We start from the raw sequence: 24,971 nt of genomic DNA on the forward strand, positions 1-24,971 counted from the left end.
GGCTGGGCTGCTGGAGCCAGGTGGAACCCCTTTCCACCAGGACTAGCCATGGTGGGTGAAAAGTGGGGACCCAGGTTTTCTGCCTGCCCTGCCTAGGAGAGGAGTCTCAGTGTACAAGTGTTCATTTTCCCCCTCTCTCTGTTACATTTGTCCGGATTGTGTGAAGTGTTTGAACAGTGAAATAAAAGACGTGTTATTTTTGGCCATGCTGGGTGAATGTGAGCTGCCCGAGCTGGTGGCTGGGCCAGGCTGTGACCCAAGGGGGATGGAGGGATGGGGAGGATCTGTGCTGGGCTTGTTGGGAAGGCTCCATCCTGCTTCCTGCCCCTTGTAGATGCTGATGGTACAAGACCATGGTTTCCATTGCCCACTGCCAAGCCCAACAAGGCTGTGAGCCTCATGGGGGCCACAAAAGGAGCCTGAACCCTCCAGCTGCCCATGGGGCAGGCAGAGCTGCTGAGCCACTTGCTTTGCCTTAGTTACGTCCTTGCTGATGTCATGGCTGGAAGCGCCACTGCCTGGTTTTACTTCTCTGCTCATGGATCATGGGGTGCAGGGGTGTTACTTGTTCCCCTCGTCCAGTATGTCTTGCATGACATGTGCCCAGTCCCTGATGGCTGTGGGGCCAGGCCTCTGGGAATGCCACTGGCCCCTGTGCTGCTATGGGGCTGCAGCTGATGGCACTGGGGAGCCATCAGCACATCAGCAGTGACCCCCCAGCCTCTCTTTCTGGCAGCAATCTGATACTTTCTGTTGCAGGGTCATGTTCACTGCTTGCTGTTTGTTGATTTTCTATTTCTGGCAGCTGTGGACAAGCCCAGTCATGTCCGGTGTGAAAGGACTGATCTGGTTGATACACTCTGAGGAGATAATTGGTGTCAACTGATGTCACTATGTTGACTTAAATATATCTGTGCTGATATACTGATGCAGTGTTACCTACAGAAGGGGATTATGATCTCGTTTACCTTCTCAGGACTCAGAGACGTTATGATTCAGTGTTTTCAAACAGGAAAGTATAGGAAGCAAACAACACACTTTGAAGCAGAGGATTTGACCTGAAAAAACACTTGTGGTTTTTATATCTTAGGATGGAACACTATAGTTAGTAATAAGATTGTTTTGTTTTGCTGTAGCTGAGTTTTCCCCTTATAAAAACATGACAACTTCTTGGAAATGGGTTCACAGAATCACAGAAGGGTTTGCATTAGAAGGGCTCTTTAGAGATTATCTAGTCCAACCCCCTTGCCTTGGGCAGGGACAAATTCACTAGACTGGGCTCCTCAAAGCCCCATCCAACCTGACCTTGAACACTTCCAGGGCATCCACAGCTTCTCTGGGCAGCCTGTTCCAGTGTCTCACCACCCTCATTATACCAAATGTCCTCCTCCTGTCCAATCTAAACCTACCCTCTTTCAGTTTAAAACTGCTGCCCCTTGTCCTATCAGTACAGGCCTTTGTAAAAGGTCTCTCTCTCCGTCTTGCTTATAAGCCGCATTTATATATTGAAAGGCTGCAATAAGATCTCCCCAGAGCCTTCCTCAGGCTGAACAACCCCAACTCTCTCAGCCTTTCTTCGTAAGAGGAGATAAACCTGCAGCTAAGAGGCCATTTGAATAAGCGTGTTCCCCTCCACTCTATGCTCTGGGTTATGTCACCAGGTGAAATCCTCTGCCTGCTCCAGGTATTACCTGTGTTTGCATGCGCGAGCTCCCTCCCCTTCCCAAAAAGTGATTGTGCAAGCTTTGGAGAAACACGGGTATGAGTACACAGATGTGAAGCACATGACGTTCAAGTCTGCTTGGCACTTCATAGGTTTTTGGGGCTTGTTTTTTCTTGCACCATGCCTGTGTGTTTAACTCAACGCTGTGCCAATAGCGCGCTGAACAAACACATTAAGGACAGTTTATGTGAGATGGAGAAAATTAAGAGGCAAAGCAACTGTCGGGGGAAGACCTATCTGCTAAAGTTTTACATGGCAAAGAAAAAATTGCTGCATAGGAAGATTAGGGAATGTATTAGCCATGAAAATCCATACAGTTTGCTGTTGTTGTTTACATAATAGTTTTTTTACAGATTTGTATATCCTCCACTTGAATTCTCTTAAAACACTGAAAAACATCAAAAACATTGCTGGAGTTTCATGCTGTAACAATGACATGCGGTATCTGTGTGATCATCCCATGGCCACTGATATCATGCAACACCTGCAAGAGGTAAATTGCTGATTCTTGGGTGTTACTGCCATGTGCTATTTAAAAGAATTGGAAAATGTGGAATAGATTTGGCTCATGTTGACTGCAATGTTTTCAATTCTAAATATTTTACTGAGCTGAAACAAATACTAGTGTGATCAGTTTGTCTGGACTCTGCCTTTCAGAGCTACGGCATGGCCAGAGAGCTCATTTCAAGCTCAGGTAATTTCTCTGTTAATGGATATATCTCATTAGATGTACAACTAATATAGGTTAGACAGTGTGCTAGCTAAGAACTTTAACTTAATTTATATTTTTTTGCAAAGGTAACACTTGTTAATTTTGGTTAATGATGTTGGTTTAATGAACATTGTAGAACATGAATAATATATTGCTTTAATCTTCAACATTGCAATTTAATGGCTTGCTCTTCCCAAAACCAGATGAAATACTATTTCAGTAGTTCAGTTTAAGCAAGCAGTTTTAGAAACACGGCTTCCTATTGGATCTTTTTAAGTGCCATGAAATAAACTGTATTCCTGGTTGAAGGGTTTGAATTTCAGTGGAAGGAGCTTTCTGGTAGTGCTTTTCTAATTCCTTGGATGCAAACAAAGTAATTCAACAGAGCAGTCCATATGCATTGTATAGAAGAACACGGTTTACACAACGGAAATCATCAACAAATAGAGGTGTAGAAAAAACAGGTTTTATTTATGATACAGTGAGGATGGAATGTAATTACAAAAGCCAAGAAGCACCTGAAGCAGGAGTGAGGTGAACTGTTGAAAAATCAGCTTTGATTTCAGTTTTAAGCATTCAGGTATGTAATCAGCCTATGCAAACAGGAAATTTGCAGCTGGTCCTTTGTTCCCCCTCTCTTGCAGTTGTGACAGACAACTTTGGGCTTTATTGCTTCCTTTGAGAGAAGGTAAGAGTGAGCCTTCCTGGCCATTTATCAAGCCTGGCACGTGATAACCTGGTTCCCTATGGGAAAAGATGGTGCCAAATAAATGCCTTGCTTCCTTGCCCTTTGCTTTTGCAAGGGTGGCTGGTGGTCATCCCACTGCCACACATCTCCAGCGGCCAGGACAGCATGTCTTCAGACAGACAACTGGCTGGTTTGGTGGTTCTGCACATGGTCATGTGCCTTCCAGCAACATGTTCTCCTGCAAGACCTACCCCATGTGCAATGGCAGCTCCAGCAACACGTGGTTAAAATCTGTTCATGATGAGTAGTTTGGTTTCAGAGGGGAAAAGCTGCAGTGCAAAACCTACATGGTACCACTGTAGTAGTGGGACACAAATAAACGTCCCTGCCACAGTGGAGCAAGAGGCCTTTGTAATGATCCTTTGGCCCGGGGTGTGTCTAGAAAAAAAATCATCAATGTTGTAAAATAACATGCTGATTTTCATCATCTAGTTTCCTAATCCACATAGAGCTGCAATTTGCGGTCACCAATTTTTGGAGGCCTATGAGCTTCTCTGTTATTGCTAGTGGTTAAGTGCTAAAGCATGGTGAAGCTTCAGAAAACCAAATACAATTGTTTTGGGTGTGTTTTAAATGCTCAAGCATAAAATACTGACATCAAAGTTAGGTTCCAATGCTGGACATAAGCACTCTCCAGAGCATATTTTCAGTATTTTGCAAGGTTTTAGCACTTTGATCACCCTGTGTTATTTTCTTATGGAACTGCAGCTGTTAGTGTTTACTGTTGTGACAAATGCAGTAAATAGAAAATATACATATATTCTCTCAAAGTAAATGCAGTGCATATCTGACCAAGGTAACCATTTATTACTGAAGTTTTTCTGGTGTTTCAAAGCTGTGAGTACTTGTATCATTTGGCAAATGTTAGACTAGCAAAAAATGTATATATACTGTATAGTAGGAGAACTCAGCACTAGATGCATGTGTTAGACTTAATTTCTGTTACACTTCATTTGCTTTTACAGACATTTTTTAAAAATTAACTTTCCATTCAGCTTTTGAGGTAATAAGTTAAAAAAGCACCAAAGTGATTTATTCAAATGTCTAACCATCGTGGAAGATTCCACTGTATAAGACCGACACGATAAGCAGGTTCCTTATACTGTGAACAGACTTCTATAAATTTTTCATACAGACTTGACATCTGCTGATGTGGCTTCGGATGAGTCCTGCCTTGAGCGTATCTGCTGAGGGTTTGCTTTGGAAGGGCTGGTCGATGGTGGTGAGCCAGAAGCTGTATTTATTTGCATAGTAGTGGCAGGTTCCACGTGCGCCGTTGCATTCGATGAAAGGAGTCGCTCTGAAATCTTCCAGGCAGCTCCCAGGGGAAACCAGGGACTGTCCGCCACCTTCATCACCAGCAGCAGTGTGCTAAAGGAGACAAGGAGGGCAGCGATCAGAGTACAACCTCAGGCAATGCTGTTCAAACTTACATGTGGGAAAAGTGAAAAAAAAACCATGCTAGAATTGCTCCTAATTCTTATCTCCAGAGCAGACTAATCCTGCATAAGGCTTAAGGCTTTGGCTGTGCTTTAGCTGTACATATGTTGATGCCACTTGAAACTCGTCAGACGAACATCTTTTCTATAGTTAAGATTTTCACTGTTGGAAGTCTTAGGTGGGAAGGGCCCACCGGGGGTCAGGGCCAACTCCATGGTTGCCCTCAGTTGCTCCATGGCACTGTCAAGTTGTAAATACCTCCAAGGATGGAGTTTCCACAACCTCTCTGGGCAACCTGTTCCTCTGTTTGGTTACCCTCAGTGAGAAGAACTTTCCATCATATATCTAACTTGAATTTTCCTAATTATTACGTCTGCCTTACTCAGCATCACACATGAAACAAAATTAGGTTTTATACTAGTAACTAGTTCCCTCTATGGCATATTATTTGACAGCAAATTATACCAAAATAATGCATTTTTACACCAATCAACTGTTACCATTGACATGTACTGCACTAATGAACTGAATGTTACTTTTGTTCTGTCAAAGGCATTGCTATCAATACAGACAGTTAATTTTTTGTTAAAAACTGAAGGAATTTGCAGTATAAAAGAAAACAGCTGGAAAATAAAGTTGCTAAATAGTTTTTCAAATGTTGGGAGAAATCTGGGCACATCCAGGATGTTTGCCTGCCTATGTTTTAATAAACACCATATATTAACAGTGCAAGCTGTAACTGGCTTGGCTTATGCTGTGAGAGGCCCCCTGTGTTCTTATAAATGAGTAACAGAAGGGGCCACCTTTTAACTGAGTAAAGGACTCTGATCTCTGGCTAGTGTCACATGTTGCTGAGGTTTAGATAGCTTTTTTTTTAAAAAACACCACCACCACCCAAACAAAACAACTCCCTCCCTCCTCCCTGCCCCCCACCTGCCTCCCACCGTCTTACAAATTTGCAAGATTCGCTAAGCTACGAAGTTCAGGGGCAAAACCGTTCTAGCATCCCTCTACAAGAACAAAGTTGGTAAGAAGCAGCATAAACCATTAATGGCTCTGAGGCCTCTGCACTTGGAAAGCAGTTAAAAACCGCAGATGCTATTTGAGCCCTGGCTTGGGAGCAGACCTGCTTGACAGCATCTGGAGGAGCACTGGCATCCCTACGCTCCGTGTACAAACTCCAACTTTTCGCCTATAATATGTATTCTTGCATTGGCCACAGCCTTTCAGTATTAAAACAGGCCTGTAGGAAAGATGGGGACAGACTTTTTAGCAGGGCCTGTTACAACAGGACAAGGGGTAACGGTTTTAAACTAAAAGAGGGGAGATTCAGGTTAGACATGAGGAAGGAATTTTTTACACTGAGGGTGGTGAAACACTGTCCCAGGTTGCCCAGAGAGGTGGTAGATGCCCCATCCCTGGAGACATTCCAGGCCAGGCTGGACGGGGCTCTGAGCAACCTGATCTAGTTGCAGATGTCCCTGCTCATTGCAGGGGGGTTGGACTAAATGACATTTGAAGGTCCCTTCCAACCCAAACTGTTCTATGATTCTGTGATAATGGAGTGCTCTTGCCACATAAAATCTTACTGACTCCTTAGGTTGTGTGGGCAGCAGTCCACGATGACTCCCTTCATGATTGTACCTTACCCAGGGGGAAGGAGGTGACAGATTTAAGCCAAGGAAGTAAAACAATATGTACTTAGAGATAACCAAAAGTGTGTTGTACTTCTTTCATAGCTGCCTGAGAAGCAAAAATGTGGATATCCATCACTTTATTTGCTCTGAACATTAGCTTGGAAAATGTGAACTCTTCTCCCTGCGCGTTCCATGGTGCTGGCAGACTCTGTCTTGGCAAGAAATTCTTGCAAAGGTGAAAACTTTGCTCTTAACAATGCCCAATGTTTACACAGGGCTTTGCAAACATTTAATTAATCCTTGGAATTCTTGTGAAGTAACTATGAGATTGGTATCAGGGCTTTTTATAGAAGCAAAAGAAAGGTCATAGGGCTGGTTAAAAATTTGACCCGCCTTTTTTTTTTTTCTATAGCTAAATGAAAAATATCAGATTTCCCTTTACCTTATTTTCTGGAAAAAAAAAAAAAAAAGTCTTTTGTCAAACAAATAGTTTGCAGGTAGCATTGACTGTTGTTCTTCTATGACATTTTCTACCAGAGAAATCTTACATTTTTCCCCAACCCTGTTTACTTCAGCATTCAATCTGGTCTTCAATAAGTTAACAACATGGACATACTATGGCAGGTTTTAACTCTTGTGTACATCAAGCAAGTCAGAAAAATGAGCATCTGTCAGATCATTCACTAACATATTTTATCTGCTCTTTACCATGTTAAGCCCTCCAGTGCTTACATGATCCCTCTGTACAGTCTTGGAAGAAAAGCGGGTCAGGCCCTTCAGTAGTTCTTCTACTGCACACCAAAGTTTTTCTGTAACATCCCATTTCCTAATTTTAAGATCACAAGATCTAAAAGGTCCTATAAACCGTGGGATATACAGCTCAGCTCTTATTGCTATCAGAGCTAAAATACTGAAGATTAATTTTAAAAGCAATAGGAGCCTGTCTCTCTTTCCAGACTAGGTGAAAAAGTTTGGCTTCTAAATCTTCAGCCAGACGTAAGTGATTTTAAGTTTCCAAAGATAGGGAAAAGTTTTTTCTTTCTTTTTTTTTTTCCATATTAGCTTCTTAATAGTGATGTATTTAAGTAACTCCTAATCTTTAGCTGTGAAAATGCTTTGTAAGCTACTGTCGCACCTCCGTGCAATTTTATGTGCTAATCCACAGCTGTCCCCGTGGTCTGCTCCAAAGCACCATTTTGTACATAAAGGACTCCAGATGCTGTTCTGACAAGAGGCAATTTTCTCTGCAATTGACAGAAATTTTGTTTCTCCTCTTCTGCTTCCTAGAAACTAGTTTTGTAGTTCCCTGGTTCCCCAGTATGATGCATAGCTTTGTTGTTGCTGGCTCTAAACCAGAGATTCCTAGTATCTGTGACTCAAACTTAAAACCCAGTGCCACACAAAATGTGACAGAGGAGATCAAATACCATAAGGAAGGAATATCCAATCCACAAACTGCGCCAGCCTTCAGGGCAGTGAGGAATAGAAGCTTCTTGGCTATGGACAGCAATTGCCACAGCCGGGGCCTCACAAACTGAGCAGCGACTGATATATGGCCTAATGTCTTCTTCTGCCACAGGCATCATTGGAAGAGGTGCTGTAGTTGAGAGCCAGTAGGATTTATCATTTCGACTTGCATAATAACAAATATCCCCAGGGTTACAGTAGAGGAATGGCATAGTACTAAAACGAGCCAAACATGAGCCGGCCAGCCCTGTTAAAAAAAGAAACAAAAAAAAGAAAAAGAAATTACGGCAATCATTCTTTATAGAGACAATGCACACTTTCAGTTTCTTGTTCCTTCCCAAGCATGTGTCAGTAAAACGCTGCGGCCCAGATTGTTTCAATGGCTTTACAGTTCCCCTTGAACACTGATGACTTGCAGGAGCTCTCTCAAGGGCACTCTGTGCAGACATACAGTTTTTATCTTCACATTTTGGTGCTTCCCTAGCCTGTTTGCTGAAGTCCCAGCTTTCTCTAAGTTCCACTCTTTGTTTTTCTCAGAGAGATGGACTTGAGTCTGCTGCCAGCAACACCTGCACGTACCGAGGTCCTGGTTGTGTGCCTTCTCTTGTCCTTCAAAGTACAGCAGGCTGTATCCACTCCAGAGTTTGTTCATGCCAGTGGGACACATCGGCTCTTGCTCAGACTGGCTGTGCTTCACCAGCAGGTAGCCCATGTTCACGCTGCGGCCCGGCATGCCTGGCAGCCCGGGGCTACCAGGGCGGCCGGGCTGACCTTAGAAAAATTGAGGAAAAGAAATAATACAACATAGCTCATGCCCCCACAAATGCTCTGATGCTAGCTGATATTCCAGCTAAGCTGCTGGCAAACAAAGCTTAATTGTGTGATGCTTCTTCTTATGGTAAGTTATTGTTAAATGAGCTGTAGTTCTAGGATTATGGCAGCTGCTGGATCAGGCGCCCTCATATTTCACTATCAGAGCCAGGGAAAGCCATGTATAAAGTTCTGATGAATTTTAGCACACTTTGTACAATATAGATGAGCATATTTTTCCTCTAAAACATTTTCTTAGTGTAAGACTAACCAATGGTTTTTGAATTGCTGGCACTTGCTTCATGCTTCAAGCTTATGCTCTGCAAATACCTTTCTGCTCTTTGACTGGATAAGGACACAGGTATTTCTTTTACAAATATGTTCCTTTAAACATCATCTATCCAAATGTCACCTACCCAACCATTCACTTCCATGAATATTACTGCTAGTAAAATGCTCAGCTGAAATACTTAAGAAAAAAACAATATGAAAATACACTTAGATCACAACTCAGATCACGAGTTGACTGACATCTACATCTAAGTTGGTGACGGGTTTGGAGGGGAAGCCGTATAAGGAGATGCTGAAGTCACTTGGTCTGTTCAGCCTGGAGGAGACTGAGGGGAGACCTCACGGCAGCTACAGCTTCCTCACAAGGGGAGGAGGAAGGATAGGCGCTGATCTCTTCTCTTTAGTAACCAATGACAGAACCCAAGGGAATGTCAGGAAGATGTGCCAGGGGAGGTTTAGGTTGGACATTAGGAAAAGGTTCTTCCCCCAGAGGGTGGTGGAGCACTAGAACAGGCTCCCCAGGGAGGTGTCACGGCCCCAAGCCTGACAGTGTTCAAGAAGAGAATGGACAGCACCCTCAGACACATGGTGTGAACTGTGGGGTTGTCCTGTGCAGGGACAGGAGTTGGACTCGATGATCCTTATGGATCCCTTCCGACTCAGGACATCCTATGATTCTATGATCTATCAAACCTTATTCCAAAAACATTGCTTTAAGCTGCCTCCATTAAAAGTTAGTTAGCTGTCCCTTGTGAAGAAGCTGCAAAGACAGAAACTTCCTCTCTCTTCCCCTCCTCCCCATGCAATGATGTAGTTAACTAAAGAACAATTTACACCAGTGAAATGGGAAAGAGGGAAGAAGTGCTGTGTGATATCTCTTACCTTCAAATCCCACTGGACCCTGAAATCCTGTTGCTCCTTGTTCACCTCTGGAGCCGGGAGGAGCTGGAATGCCACCCCTGCCCTGGAGTCCGGGCTCTCCAGGGGAGCCTCTGAAACCTTGCACCAACAACAGTTATAAGCACAGTGACTGCAGAGATACCAACATGCTGTCCACTTTGTTAACACGTGCTCTACTTGCAATATGTTTGATCCATCTGCCAGGTTTACCGATTTACACTAACAGCAAGATACTATGGTTCTTGCTCAGGCAAAGAGCACTGACTTCATTGGAAAAGGTTGCTGGGATCAAGGCTACCTGAGCCCAACAGTCCTAATTTTTCACTCTTGCTACCACAACACATCTCTGATGAGGCTGGTAGCAAGAATTGCACTGCACTGGGTCCATGCGCGACAGTCCCGGGATTGCAAGCATGTCCACGAGGATGTGCACATTTCCACCAAAGAAGTTCAGTCTTGATTTAAGTGAGATCCATATCTGATGTTGCTCTGGCTATGTCAGTGTTGCTGAAGTTTTCTCCTATTTTGCTTATGTTCTGAATGCTGGAAGAAGAAAAGCCAAGCCCCAGCTTTGAAAGACCAAAATTTGACTCTCCTTTCTGACTTGCAGAATTTAAAGTAGAAGAGAGACAAAGCAGTGTTCTGGTGGCCTCACTCTGCTAAGAGGAACTGAGCTTTCACTCTGAGTGTGTGATTCTTACCGGGATCACCTGGTGGACCCTGAGGTCCCATATCTCCTGGGCTTCCTTGAGGTCCCATATTTCCACGGGGACCTGGTGAACCTTGCTCAGCAACAAGCCTTGGAGGAAGAGGAGGCAGCCCAGGAGAACCTGGAGGGCCCTGAAAGCCTGTAATTGAAGCAAGATGAGATAGTTTGATTAAAACACAACATCCTATATTTTCCTTAATGTGCTTTCATCCATGGATATGTTGATATTATTTGGCTGCATGTGTGAGAGAGGGTCTGTGGTCTGCAACTCGTCACCTTGGGTATAGCAGCTGTATTTATAATATTGGGGAAATGTCTGTGAGTATGAGCATTGCCATTGGAGAGCACAAAGATAAGCAGAAGGAAATGAATGATGCTACTGCTCCCTCATTCATGGCAGGAAATTGGGAAGTTCTCCCCAAATAGCCAACAGCTCTCTGAGGTGTAGCACCATCTTTTGGTGGGCCTCTGGCGACACAAATACACAATGGTATAGATGGAATGAAGGATTTTAAATATCTTTTTCTAAATACGCAGAGTGTCTACTCTGTAGGATTAGTTTTGATCAGGAATTATTTTTTTTAACCCCAAAAGGGGCTCTGACTTTGGAGTTGGCACCTCATATAAAATAAATTAATGAAGGCAAAAAGTTGACTACCCTTGTTACATTCAAGCACCTATTCACTTGAATTTGCCAGGGGTCACACAGTGTCATGTGGGTTGGAAAGGACTCTGTGGGTCATCCAGCCCAACCTCCTGCTCAAAGCAGGGGCAGTTAGATCAGGCTCTGTGGAGCTGCAAAATGAGAAGTTTAGAAAGGAGCTGGGCATGTGCCTGCCCTTACTCACCAGTTACTCCTCTATCGCCCTTGGGTCCAATAGGTCCCAAATCCCCTGGAAATCCTACTGTGCCCATAAAGCCGATGACGCCTTGTTCACCCTTACGACCTTTAATGCAAAATGACAGGTGGCATTACTGCATTTCAGCACAGATCAAGGGATTGCAAAAGTCACGTTATTAAAGCTGCTGTAACATAGGAGATTCCCCTGTCCCCAGCCAAGATCAATGGTTCCCATCTTTACCTTTTGGTCCAGGGTACCCGCGAATACCAGGTGTCCCTACTGGTCCAGGATCACCTCTACTTCCTTTTGGGCCGGTTTGTCCACTCACACCTGGTTGTCCACTTTCTCCTTTGCTTCCTGGTGGAGCTGGTATTCCAGGCTGCCCCTGTGGTCCTGGATAGCCTGTTTAGAGCACATACAGCTTGTAATCTGTTTATACTTAAGACCTGACCACCTGGGAAAATAACTACTATCTAAGTGTATCCCATCAGGTTTCATTTCCTTAAGTGAGGAGCTAATGCTCTTATTCAGCACTCCTGCTCTCAGGCTGGCATACCCTTCTGCTGCAGTGACAGGAATTAGAGTATGAAGCTCCCACAAAGCAGGGTGTCATCTCAAGCAAGACTGCAGCAGAAGCGGGGTACCTGCTGAGATACAGCCTCGATGAGCTACCCCCTTCCCCAACAAACACCCCACTTCACTGGATGCCTCCCTGCTTCATCCTAAACTCCCCAAGTAACTGGAGAGAAATCGGGCAGCAGCAGGTACCTGACTCAGTGCCAGGTGGTAAGTAAGCCAAGGATTTACTGTTCCGTGTATCTTGGTGCTTCAGCAGAACACCTGGATACAAATAACTACTTCACGCTGTCTTAGGAATTATGGTAACAGCTTCTGTTTCCAGAATTACACACTGCCTGAAGCTAAACCTGGCGGGTTTCTGTTCAGTTACCTCTGCTGCCTAAGAAGGCATTTGGATGTTGTTTCTGAGGAGAGAGGCACTTACTAACTAGGGTTTTGAGTGGGGCATCTGTCATGCTGACTGCTGAAATTGGATCACATGTGGATACGAATGCAAGATGCATGTGGCAAAGTAAGAGCAAGCCATGTCTGTCTCACCGTTTTGGCTGGGAGATGGTGTTCCTGTTCCCACTCTCCTGACCGCTTCTGTTTTTACTTTTTAATCCAATGACTGCCTGGGGAGTGGGAATCAGTATGCAGAGTTCTCTTTCCATTTGGAAACCTAGGTATTTTGCTGTTTTTCAGCCAGTTTGCCTGTTGTGAGTTTTATGCCAAGTTTACATAAAAATTTCCGTACATCACAGAAGGATGATAGTGAGACACCTGCAACTTCTGCTACAAGCTCTTCACAGTGGCACTACAGTTTGAAATGATTGTGCAGGCCAACAAGCAACAGGTATATCAGCCTCTAAATAGAGACACAGAGTGGCTCTTTCACATGTGTGAGAGAGGCAGGCTCATAGTCTGGACTTTCAAAGAGAAGAAGAGCTAATGCTTCCCAATGTAACTTCATTTGCATGGTAATTTCACACAGGAAAATTCTGTAAATGATTAAGAAAATATTCTATAGACCTGCAAGTCTGCCACACAACTCAGATTTTAAAGTAATAAATTAGCATAATGCTTCTGAAAGTTACTAAGAGAATCCTGGATGCTTAAAACTGTTATTTGCATAAAAATCAAACCCTTTCATCAGGACAACCTGGAGGGATGGCCTTTTGCTTTCAAGAGGTCCGTCCCTATTATCTTATGTACCATTAGTTCTGTCCAACAATTATTCATGCACTTTAGTGTTGCATTTAATAGGGATATTTTACTGAATCAAGACTGAAATAACAGTGACTGCTGTTGCTAACCCAGTACCTAGTCTGTTGTTGTCTCAGGGCACAACCTTGTACTTAAGAAGGCATGAATTACCTGGCACTCCATCTAGACCTGGAGAGCCTTTATCGCCAGGATATCCTGATATATTTGAAATCCCAGGAGGCCCTGGAAATCCTTCCTGCCCAGGAATGCCAAAGGGTCCTGGGACTCCTGAAAGGAAGAGAAGAAATAATCAGTACTGCAAGGAAAAGGCACAATAGTAATTATAAGGACTCACCTTAGCCTAAGTATAAAGAATGGGATTTTCAAAATGCAAAACACCTGCAGTTCCCACTGATTTTTATTTTTTTCAGATGATGTTGCAGAGGTTTTTCTTAAAATAACCAAATACTAGTTCTGTGCCAAAGCTCTCTGGATAGGTCATTACATCTTACTGTGTGGAATGCTAATAATGTTATGCCTGCCATGTAAAATATTATTTCAAGATACAAAGTACTCAAAATATCCTAGGAATATTGAAGCAGAAAAGAAAGCAGCTTTGTTCTTCTCTGCCCTGCAGAGTCCAGGGTCACAGACACTTAGACTTTTTTGGGGTCAGTTAAAGCCAGAAGTTTGAACCCAAGGAAGTTCTCTGTAGAGGAAAGGTAGATTCAGGTTGTCAGGAAGCCACAAAACCCCTTTTCATGTAACAAAAGTTAACAATATTTATTTCTGACAAACAAACATGAATGAGATAAGTGAAATAGCTGTTTCTTCCAGAGCTTGAAAATAAATCTCTGAATGGTGTTTGAGAAGGCACAGCTGTTAGTAACAACAAAGTGTAACACAGAAGAATAGGAATGAGCCACTGAACCAAGAAGGCAAAGGAAGTAAGGTTATATATATATATATGCCAGTCCTTAATCATTTTAGAGCCAAAATTTTGGAAAATTTGAAACACGCCCCCCCCCCCCCCCCCGCCCCGTAATTAGTTGATTCATCCATAACATCAGTATGGTGGCTCCTTGATGGAAAAAGAACTGGCGGTGAACCACACTGAGATGATCATAGCCTGCCACAGCAAGATGGTTTTGTGCTGGAAAGCTGCACACTTAAACTGCCCGAGGGGTGATGGTACCAGTAAAGCACTGTGCATTGGGCTGAGCCCAGAAGGGACCCGTGGGGCAATGACACATTGATGGACATCGAGGCTTTCAGAAGAAAGGTAAACATCGACAGATTTGCAAGAAAAAGGAAGAAAGGCCACAGTCTTCGTGTAGCTGGAGCAGCATTAAAAACAATAAGTAGATCTTATTCTCCAGAATACAAACCTGGAACACCTCTGTCTCCTTTCTGACCTGGAGGTCCTCGGCTGCCTTCCACTCTGCTCGGCTCTCCCGCATCCCCTTTGTCACCCACTGGACCTGGGAAGCCTGCAGAGCCGTAGCCATCTGGACCTGTTGTGGAGTTGTTCAAAATCAAGAAGAAAGCTGACATGTTTCTGCATGTACTAACGTATCACCATACTAAGGTGCATGTATAAAAAGGGCTCATAATGGGAAAAAAAGGCCCTGAGGCTTAAAGTTTATAAGAGGAAAGAAATTATGATTCGAAGTTGTGTTCTAATCCGTGTGGCAACACAGATGTATGAACACATAATGTATGAGGTTGTTTGCCAGAGCCCATAATAATGAGGCAAATTCCACACTGGGCTTTGGATGACACAGTTAAAAAACTCTCATTGCACAGAACTCACCGAGCAAACCTGCACCCAACACAATGTTGTGCTTATGAGCAGGCAGAATAAGCATCTCACTTACCTGGTGACCCTGGCAAGCCTTTTGTTCCCGGTAAACCATGCAGCCCACTGATTCCTCTTACGCCAGGCAAGCCTGTTTCAAAATTACAGTAATGAATATCATAACAGTTTCTCTAAGTCTGTATACATTCCTAGGCAAAAAGTGCTTGAATAAATATGATTCTGTGTTAAAATCTTGTATATTATATGCAAATTAATTCATTACAATAAGCTTATTATGAAATACACCACATCATGGTTTTGTGATTGGCAAATTTTGTTATTATCCATTAATATCACTATGAGATTTTTGTAGTATCTCTGATCTGTCTGGTAGCATGCCATTAGTTCCAGTCTTGCTGCCACAATTTTGTTAATAACCATTTACAGTTTTCCAAAATCCTCAGACCAAGACAACTATGGCATAATTGTAGGCTTTAAATGTGATTACAGTGGAGCTCTCTTCAGGAGAAATTAACTCTGGGTCATTTAAAAAAAAAAAACAACAAAACCCTCACAAAATGTCCAATAGCTGCTGCTGTTACAGGTAAAATTTATCCCACCTATTTGTACCTGTCGAAGTATTAAGCATGACGTTACAGCTAGACAGGTGTCTCTAATCAATGGCCAGAGCTCTGGAGGATAATTCAGCCTTCACATAAATAAGTGTCTTCACGGTCTATAAATGCAGCCTTCAAAACCATATTAGCTTAGATTTGATGCACATTCAGATATATGAATCTGACTAAAAGCAGGGAAATTTCTAGCTGTACTGTAGAAAAAAATCTGCTTACTTAATATATTAAGGAGTTAAGTGGCAACCAATGAGATTGTATCCTGTGATATAAATAGCTTAATTTTAAACTATCGCCTGTATTTTAATAGTAGAATTTTGTCTGAGCTGCAAGTCACTTATCCTTAAAACCAGACATCGGACCAGTTCATGGTTTTTGATGACGAGGTAGGACAAGTGTATTGTCGGCTATCTAAAGCCACACTATAATATTCTAATACTGTATATATCACTACTCTTGCTGCATTTCAAAAAATGCTTTGTTTTTTTCTTCCCAGCTGTCATGAAAAACAAAAATGTTTCCTGAAAACTGCTTTCCTGGTTGAGGGAAGTCATCAGCAGTTAAAGTGATCTCAGCAGACACCAGTCCTTCAGAAGCCACAAATCAGAAAGCAAGCACATGTGTCTTCATTAATGCACCGGGACTTTATGAGGAATAAATGTTTACTAGAGGGAACTCTGCCACTCTGAACTGCAAAAAGCCCCCTTTCTTCTTCTTCACCCCACAGGAACAATAGCAGGTGTCACTGAGCAGCTGAAGCTGTATGAATACCTGGTTGTCCCGGTAATCCAGGCCAGCCGGGAGTTCCCTTTTCACCTTGAAATCCAGGTGTCCCAGGGCTTCCTTGCTGCCCTGGGGCGCCGACCAGTCCTGGCAAACCTGTGTGAAAACAATGAATCATTGCTTGTGAGTGTCCTTCAAACAGGTAGCCCAAAACACTGACTTATGCTACCTTCATTCTCCTAGGTAGCAAAATGAAGGCTTGCCCCTCCTGATGGCATTGGATGACACTGCGCTGTTCATTCAAGTGGAAGAAAACTAGAGAGAGCAAAGGTAGGAGAGGCAAGGTGTGACAGAACAATTAATTACAAACTCCAGGTTGCTGCCAACCTCAGAAATATGGGTGGCTCCTCCTATTAAAATAATAATAATTTTACTTCTATTTCCAGTTACAATGAGTAATTTCATTTATGTGCACCTCAGTTTCCTCTTCTGCTACATCTGTTTTGCCTTTCCACCCGGAAAGCTGATCGGACAAGGACTGTTTCCCAGTGAGGCACCTACTGAAACTGCTCTGGTCTTGGCTGGAGTTTCTAAACCCTATAATTATATGAGAAGTGTGAAACATCTGCTCTGAAAGAACATTTTAATGATTTTCCTGCAATAAAAACAGGTTTTAAAGCCCAAAGTTTATGATCCAGCCAGAGCTGACCCTGACTTTGGTTCCCCAGTACTCTTGCACAGCTGGCCAACAAGCCTGGCTGAAATGCTCTGCAACTGGGTCCTGGGGGATGTTGACTTCATTTATGGCAGAAACAGAGTATTTGAAAGCCCACCTCCTTGTAGTACTGAGACAGCATTAGAGTATCTGATTATGCAAACAGCACAACACTGTGACTGGACAAATGATCACTGTAAAAAAGGTAAAACTGTTATGAGGCAGAGTTAGGCATTTGAAATTTCCTCTCAGTAAGTTCTACCACGAGTTCCACATCCTTTTCACTGCTCTTTACCAACTTACAGAATGATCGACATACTAAAAAACTTAATGTCTTTCTTTCAAGGGAAAAGAGATTTTTTCTTTCTTTTCTTGAATAGTTTTATTCTTTGGAGTGTTAAAAAGAATATTTTACCTTCCTGTCCCACAGAGCCAGGGACACCCTGCGTGCCCTTGAGGCCTTCAATGCCAGGAAAACCAGGATCACCACCTTCGCCTTTTTGTCCCGTGCCTCCTCTTGCTCCTGGAAAACCACAAAACCAGTATATTCTTTTAATAATCTCTATATGACTCTAAGCTAATAAACATAATATGAAGTTGGCTACTGAATAGGTCCTGGTCTTGGCACACAAGTCAGGGTGCTTGCACAATCTGGGAGAATGAAGAGTCATCTACAGCATGCTGGCCAAAACCATCATTAAATTTGTTTTTAAAAGTACTCCCCAAATTATATGGCATATGACACCAATGTTCAAGTGCGCTGCATGTGCAAGGGTAACTCCAATTGTAATACATTACCTAACCAAACCAATCCAAAATCAACCTGACTCTGCCATCCCATCTTCCATAATCACAGCCTTTTGTCATCAATGGCAAAAAATTACATGCAAATGTTTTACTGGAGTTGCATGTGATTGATGTTTATTGCCATAACTGTACTTTCAGTTGAAGAGATAAATGTAGCACATACTCATTTGAATAAAGAAAAGATGAACCTCATCAGGAGCTGTCGTGAGGGCACAGGTTCAACAGCCTCCGAAAGCCCATGGTAAGCTTCCCCTCCCTTCCTCTGTGGACTTCAGTATGTGAAAGTAATACATCCAGAGCAACTGTGAAATTAATACCTGTTAAACCCGGCACACCAACTTCCCCTTTAAGGCCTGGCATTCCTGGTAAGTTTATAGTTTCTCCTTGCTCACCTGTTTCAAGCAAAAAATGAACACATGAGTGGTGTGTTAATTTAATTGGTTTAATTTAAACAGTATGTCCTGTTGTTTTGAAGGAGTTGCAACTTTTGAGGCAAAATTCAGTAATTATAACATTATCTTTCTAGAAAAAAGAGGAATAAGAAAAACATAAAGTTTCTATAACAGCCACCCTCCCTGCCATGGATGGATTTATCCATGGACAGTACATCTTGCTTGAAATTAACAGTATTAACCTTTTTTACAGCCTCCCATGCCTACAATAGCATTCTCTAAAACTGTACAGAGACTCTGGAGACCCTCTAAGACACTTCAAAACTTAATGCTGAGCATTTGATAGGTAATGAATATAAAGAGCACCCAAATAAGAGAACAAACTCACCTATCTCACCATGCACACCAGGAGTACCAAATTGGCCTGAAATTCCTGGAAGACCCTTTTCTCCCTATCATATGATTGAAAACAGGTATCGGTAAATGAGGATGATGATTTATTCAACCTCCCAAGCAGCAGAGTTTGCAAATATTGAAAAAAAGCTGTTAAATTTACAGTTTTTGAGTTTCTGTAGTACAATTTATAGAGTCATTTGACTGAAATCAGTTAAACCAAACCAGTACAAACCAAGGCACATGTTATGTTTGCAAAGAGTTTAGTTTGAAATTGAGAACATTCCATTACATATACATGGTAGTGAGTCCTGTGGTCCTTAGTTAGGAAAAAGTCCTGCTAGTCCTGCTGAAATCTAAAGGCAAAGCTATCTGAGAAAGTAACACAGTTTTTGGCTCTCTTAAATAAATGCTGTCTGTGAGTCTACTGTCAGCCCTTTTGTAAGACTCTATTTTTTCCAGTGTAACTTATTTTGCAGCCAAAGTGAATCACAGTCAATTACCCTGTAGGAGCTGAGATTCTTAGACTCTCTTACTGGTAGATAAGTGACACTGAGTCATTTTTGGCAGTGGCACTATCAGTCCTGGGAGAAAGGGAAGAGTAAGTTTAGCACTGAGAATAATTTTACCAACAGCTGTGGCAACAGGACCAAAGACCTAGAAGGAACTGTTTGGGTCCTCATCAGCAAAAAGCTGGTGCCTGAAATTTGGATGCCTCTCAATGAAAGAATAAAAGACTCTGCTTAATGAACATTGAAGGGATCAAGCAAAAATATTTGATCTATTTATTGCATTTTTATCTTTGCCCTGTAGCTGTTCAGCACAATTCTAAGGGGTGAACAGCACTCCCTAGAGAAGCTGCCAGCATGAGGACACCCATATTCCCTCATAAGCATGAACTCACCCTGCCTCCTGTGCTGCCAGGGAAGCCTCTGATGCCAGGAGAGCCGGCTGGACCAGGATACCCTTTCAGACCTGCCAGCCCTTTCGCACCAACGTCCCCTTTTGCACCGGCCACGTAGCTGGGATGCCCAGGGGACCCTGGAATTCCTGTCTTTCCAGGCAAGCCTGGCATTCCCTTGCTACCTGCACGGGGGGAAAAAGAAAAATAAGTAAAGAGATAAAACTATTAAAGCTGAGGAGTCTGATATGCAGTTGCTTCTCAAAACATGGCAATATGATGTGCTGGTACAAAAAGGCAGCACATACACATGACATAACCCTGCAAAGCTTTCCCTGGGGGTGATTCTGTGAAATACAGCCCCAAGCGCAGCTTTTGCTGCAAGAGACTTCACTGTGGGGGCTGCAGCGCAGTGGTATGATGAACAGGGAGGGCCACAAAAATGACCAGAGGGCTGGAACACCTTTCCTTTGAGGACAGGCTGAGAGAGTTGGGGTTGTTCAGCCTGGAGAAGGTTATGGGGAGACCTTATTGTGGCCTTTCAGTACTTAAAAGGGGCCTGTAAGAAGGATGGGGACAGACTTTTTAGCAGGGTCTGTTGCAATAGGACAAGGGATAAGGGTTTTAAACTAAAAGAGAGGAGATTCAGGCTAGACATGAGGAAGAAATTTTTTACAACGGGGGTGCTAAAACACTGTCCCAGGTTGCCCAGAGTGGTGGTAGATGCCCCATCCCTGGACACATCCCAGGCCAGGCTGGACGGGGCTCTGAGCAACCTGATCTAGTTGCAGATGTCCCTGCTCATTGCAGGGGGTTGGACTAGGTGACCTTTGAAAGTCCCTTCCAACCTAAACTGTTCTATGATTCTATGATTCCATGAATATTTAGTATGGTAAATGAGAAAAGACACCAACTGATAGTCCTGAATGTGCTTGCTTTGTTTTGCTGTGACGACTGACCTTTTAAGCCAAAGAATCCCTTTGTGCCCCTTTCTCCAACATCTCCTTTTTCACCTTTCACTTCCATCATCATGCTGGGCTTGAGTTTTGGGGGTTCTCCTGGGGGGCCTTGATCCCCACGGTCACCTAAAGGGTAAAAAAACACAACTGTGTTACAAAAAGCTAGTCAGCTGAACCATGTTGAAAAAAGAGTGAAGAGTGAATTTAGCAAAAAGGGTTTAACTGATAATCTTGCACAAGCTATGGACAATCCACTTGCATAAAAAGTTACCTGTGTCAATACATGTCAACAGAACAGTCAGGAATAAGAAAACATGGAAACTGAGTTAAACTTTTGTATGTACAGTCCTGGGGAGACGGACCCAGACTCCTCTATGAGACATAATTTACCTCTCAGCAGATCAATCAGGTATCATCATGTTTTTTTAAAAAAACAAAGAACACATTGGAGAAAGCATAGAAAAGTAGGTTATTTTCAGTGAAAGGGAAACTCTCAGTCAAAAAGCCTTGGGTGAAAGGAAATGTTTGGATTTCTAACCAGTTATTTTGTTCCTTTTCTTGATGTGAAAGTTACTGGTGACATCAGTAAATAATATCCTGAAGCAAAGACCTAAATAGACTGTATGCCTGTCTTTAGTTCTTTGTGGGATGCAGAGACAGGCCATCTGCCTGGACTTGTCTCCTATGATCACGAACTGTCTTACACTTCTTCACCAAGAAGTATATTTGCACTTTTCTTTGCAGTCAGTTTTTTGGGGTCAAGCTGCCTAGAAGTGATGTTAACGTGCATTTAGCTTGCAGAGAGCTGTTTTCACACTTTTGCTCTGACCTGCCCTGAATTACAGGGAGCACTGTTTTGCAACCTTTGAATTGCAGACTGGTTTTTCTTAAGCACCTATCTCATATTGTCTAGAAACAACATTTGGGGCTTGTGGTAAAGCGTGTATTTAAAGATTATTATCTTTATGCAAAAAAAAGAGGACTGAGTTACATTTTTCATTTCACTGATGATGATATCAATGGATGTGTTTCTGACTTTTAACTACTGAATTGCATGGTTTTCTCAATATTTCAGTGCCTTTACAGTGCAAATGGTGCAAAATCTGAATCTTTTCCCCAAACACCTTATGCTTCCTGGGAAAGGGCTCTATTGAGTTCAGCACATGACATGAGGTGCCATTATCTGAGCTCAGATGAATAATGAGATGTCTGTCTGCAACCTTAAATGTATAAAGATTCACAAAGAGGCAACCTTTCCCTGAGCCTAAAATCCAGGCCTCTCATCCAGAGGCCCATGTGTGAAATAGGTAGAGGAATGTCTGAGCTAAATTTGCCATGTGAAGAATGTGTCTTCTTTGTCTTCGTGTCCTTGTAAAATAGTTTTCCAGATGTGAAAGGCAAACATACTGATACCACCCATAAGTAAATACCTTTAAAGCCACGCGCGCCCTGTGCGCCTTTATCGCCCTGAGCCCCCAATGGGCCAAATTCTCCTTTGATTCCCTTGATGCCTGGTCTTCCTTTTAGGCCGGTCATGCCTTTGAAACCCTCAATGCCAGGTGAACCTCTTGAGCCTTTAAAGAAAGAAGGGGAAGAGAACTGTTAACTGACTCAGATTCCTGCAAATAAATGTGAACCAGCAACGCATGACTAAAACGGAATGACAACTTCAGTGCAGCAGTACTCATTTTTGGGTGCCTTGATGCCTAAGGCAATCTGCAGCTATGGATCAGGCACCCAAGCTCTCTGAGAGGTAAACAAGAGCAGGGGTACACTGAGCTGCCTCAACTGGCCAAGAGGAGATATTATGGAGATGACCAGAACTTAGTGTCATCTTCTGAAAGACCAGTTTAACTCCTCTCCTGCAGGTAAGCTAGAGAAAACTACCTATTTCTGTGCAAGGTTGTTAGTCAGCCTGTTCCTCTACATGTAGAGATACAAATCACGGGTCTAGGACTGGCTAGCCCTTTCTCACCAAATATTCCCATACTGCTCTTTTCTAAACAACAGCATTGCTGTTTTACACAAGTCATGCTAACAAATAGATCTTCATTCCTCTCACATGAGAACTGATCGGTACTCCAGACCTGTCCTAGGAAAACAGTCCTATCTTTCTAACTGATGAAATGGTAACATGTATTTTTAGGCATGCCCCCGCCTCCCTTGCATTTAACTTTCTTCACATGGAGTTGAATTCTGCTGAAACCCCCGGTGTGATGCAGAGAACTTGCATTATACAAAGCGTTTTTGTGGCTGACAAGTGAGAATCTCACCTTCTCTATATGTAAGATTAGTATCCTGGTAAAAGTCAACACTGAGGTCTTGTGTCTGGCATTGCTCAGTACACAACTGCCAGCTTTAAAAACCTTTAAAACAAAGCTTTGGGGAAACACCTCCTTAATTTCACTGAGAGCCAGTGGGACTGGGAGAATGGAAAAAATTTGGAGAGAGAAAAAAGTAAATACTGTATATTTTTTAAAAGGAGAAATAAAACAGCCATTGCCTTTCTAAATAGAGCTGCACGTCACAAGCTAGCATTTCGCCAAGTATAACACAGGGGAAAACAGGCAGTGATTTTGGAATATATTAGGCATATGACCCTAATTCTTCTGCTTTAAACAGAGGTAGCACAGCAGAGAACCTGTCCCATTCATCTCAGCACAGAACAGCTTTAAGCAACATGACTTTTTTTCAAAGCAACTGCCCAGAGCTCACCTTTGTCTCCTGGAAAGCCGTCCATTCCGCTTACGCCACGAGGACCAGGCACACCAGGTCTACCTTGTAATCCTGGGTAACCCATATCACCTTTGTCACCAGCCAGACCTTTCAGGCCTATGGGGCCAGGAACACCTTGCTCACCATCTTCTCCCCTAGCACCAGGTGGACCTGCCATGTGAACACACAAACAAGGAAATTAAAAAGCATTTGGACATGAGTGATGATTTCATAAAAGGTAGCTCAAGAGGGAGAAAACTGCAATCCTACCAACTTCATGTTGAGGGGGGCAAATTAGGATTTTTTTTTTTCTGCAAAGAAATGCATAAATGATTATAAAGAGAAGGCAGCTCATCAGTGCAAACCAGTCTTGCTACCAGCTTGATTCTGTACCTTGTTCCAACAGGACCTTCTCCTTCTCTTTAAGAATTAGGCCCTTTTTCCATAAGACTACTTTCATTTGGTAGCTCCCTTCTCCCAGTCTGCCACCAGCAACCTCTGACCTGGCTTGGTGGATGGCTGTTGAAGGACAAGCAGCAGCTCTGCCAGTGGAGACCATCATCACCCCTACTTCCCACCTGTGACACCAGCACCATTTGCAATCACAGTGTCTGCACAATTACCGTCATTTCCTCGGCTGGGGATTAAAGCATGGCATGTGCCACAACCCTGAGCTTAACCATCTGCTGTGCAAACCACACAGTTGCCCTGCTGCAAAGGATGGCAGAAGGAGTGACACAGGACAGCAATACTTCCTCACCAACAGGTCCTTGAGGGCCAGGCCCACCATCTGGCCCAGGGTTTCCCGGCGGCCCTGGGAATCCACGCGTGCCCGGTATTCCCGGCAATCCCATCAAACCAGGGAGACCTTGCGGCCCTGGCTCTCCTTTGGCTCCTGCCAAACCTGGGTTACCATCCGCTCCTGAAATACCATAATCATGCATTAGAGAGCATAAATATCTAGGGAGTTATTACATATCACCTCTATGTGCACACTAGACTTTCAGGGTATTTTTTTTCCTCTGAAAATTCAGTTAGAACAGGAAAAACAGATTAGAAGACTGCTCATTAGTTTCTAAATAATTGACCTTGTCAGTACTGATCTCAATATTTGCATTGGAAAGGTTGAGTGGCTCTTTCAGATGAATGGAAACAATTTGGCACCAAGTGAATACAGTCGGAGCAGGTCTCTTCCACTTCTAACTCAAATAATTCTGGAACTCCCAATCTCTCTTTTTATCACATACACCTTTGTAAGAATTGAAACAAGCAGCTGACGAAATCACTGAAATAATGCTCTGTATCTTTTCTAAAATGCAATAGGCAAGAATGGGAACAATTAAGGCAGATGGTGGGTTCTGTTTTTCTGTCATTGTTGGAAAAATTTCAAGTAAGGTCTTTACAAGGCATTTTTATAAGATTCATACAAATTCCTAAGAAAAGTGGCCCTGATTCTACATGACTCAGTGCACTGGTTGAAAATTTACATCTCTGTGATATATGGCAAAAGCAGTGTCAAGCCCTTCCAGATTTAAAAGGTAATGCCTGCTTTACATTCAGATTGGAGAAGCGGTAGCGTACAAGACCTCAAAAGTATATGGAACTTAAAATCCAGGCCAAGTGGATCTGCTTCTCTTTTTTAAGTACTTTATAACTGAGGTCATGTGAGTTTTCTCAACAACAGAATCCAGGATTAGCTCTCTGTTCTGAGGGGCTAGTAGTTTAAGATAACATAAAGCAATCACTAGTACTTCATACAAAACCAAAAAATATCACTCATGCAAAATTTCACACACTGTTTTTGGAGGCATTTGGTCAGAACTGCAAGATAAATGGGAGATCATCAGGTGCTGGGATTATCATTACCTCCAAATGCATCGTAACACACTCCCT

At 42.9% G+C, this 24,971-nt stretch overlaps 1 protein-coding gene across 2 annotated transcripts in view; it reads right to left on the bottom strand.

Moving 5' to 3' along the window:
* Positions 1-2,879: 2,879 nt before the first annotated feature.
* The window catches only part of COL4A2 (collagen type IV alpha 2 chain), a 148,097-nt gene continuing 126,005 nt past the window's right edge, over positions 2,880-24,971 (bottom strand). For both annotated transcript variants that reach the window (XM_082043569.1, XM_082043570.1), the window contains exons 30-48: positions 23,839-24,000; positions 23,079-23,249; positions 21,794-21,937; positions 20,364-20,489; positions 19,408-19,589; positions 18,499-18,562; positions 18,036-18,110; positions 17,327-17,434; positions 16,245-16,352; positions 14,921-14,992; positions 14,432-14,557; positions 13,215-13,331; positions 11,520-11,681; positions 11,286-11,384; positions 10,430-10,576; positions 9,711-9,827; positions 8,307-8,498; positions 7,688-7,974; positions 2,880-4,554 (exon numbers count right to left, since the gene is read on the bottom strand). In XM_082043569.1, coding sequence (XP_081899695.1) covers positions 4,300-4,554; positions 7,688-7,974; positions 8,307-8,498; positions 9,711-9,827; positions 10,430-10,576; positions 11,286-11,384; positions 11,520-11,681; positions 13,215-13,331; positions 14,432-14,557; positions 14,921-14,992; positions 16,245-16,352; positions 17,327-17,434; positions 18,036-18,110; positions 18,499-18,562; positions 19,408-19,589; positions 20,364-20,489; positions 21,794-21,937; positions 23,079-23,249; positions 23,839-24,000 — 2,714 coding nt within the window. In that variant the 3' untranslated portion in view covers positions 2,880-4,299. The remainder of the gene's footprint in view (positions 4,555-7,687; positions 7,975-8,306; positions 8,499-9,710; positions 9,828-10,429; positions 10,577-11,285; positions 11,385-11,519; positions 11,682-13,214; positions 13,332-14,431; positions 14,558-14,920; positions 14,993-16,244; positions 16,353-17,326; positions 17,435-18,035; positions 18,111-18,498; positions 18,563-19,407; positions 19,590-20,363; positions 20,490-21,793; positions 21,938-23,078; positions 23,250-23,838; positions 24,001-24,971) is intronic.

This window comes from Streptopelia decaocto, assembly GCF_964273445.1.
Source record: "Streptopelia decaocto genome assembly, chromosome: 1".
NCBI lineage: Eukaryota > Metazoa > Chordata > Aves > Columbiformes > Columbidae > Streptopelia > Streptopelia decaocto.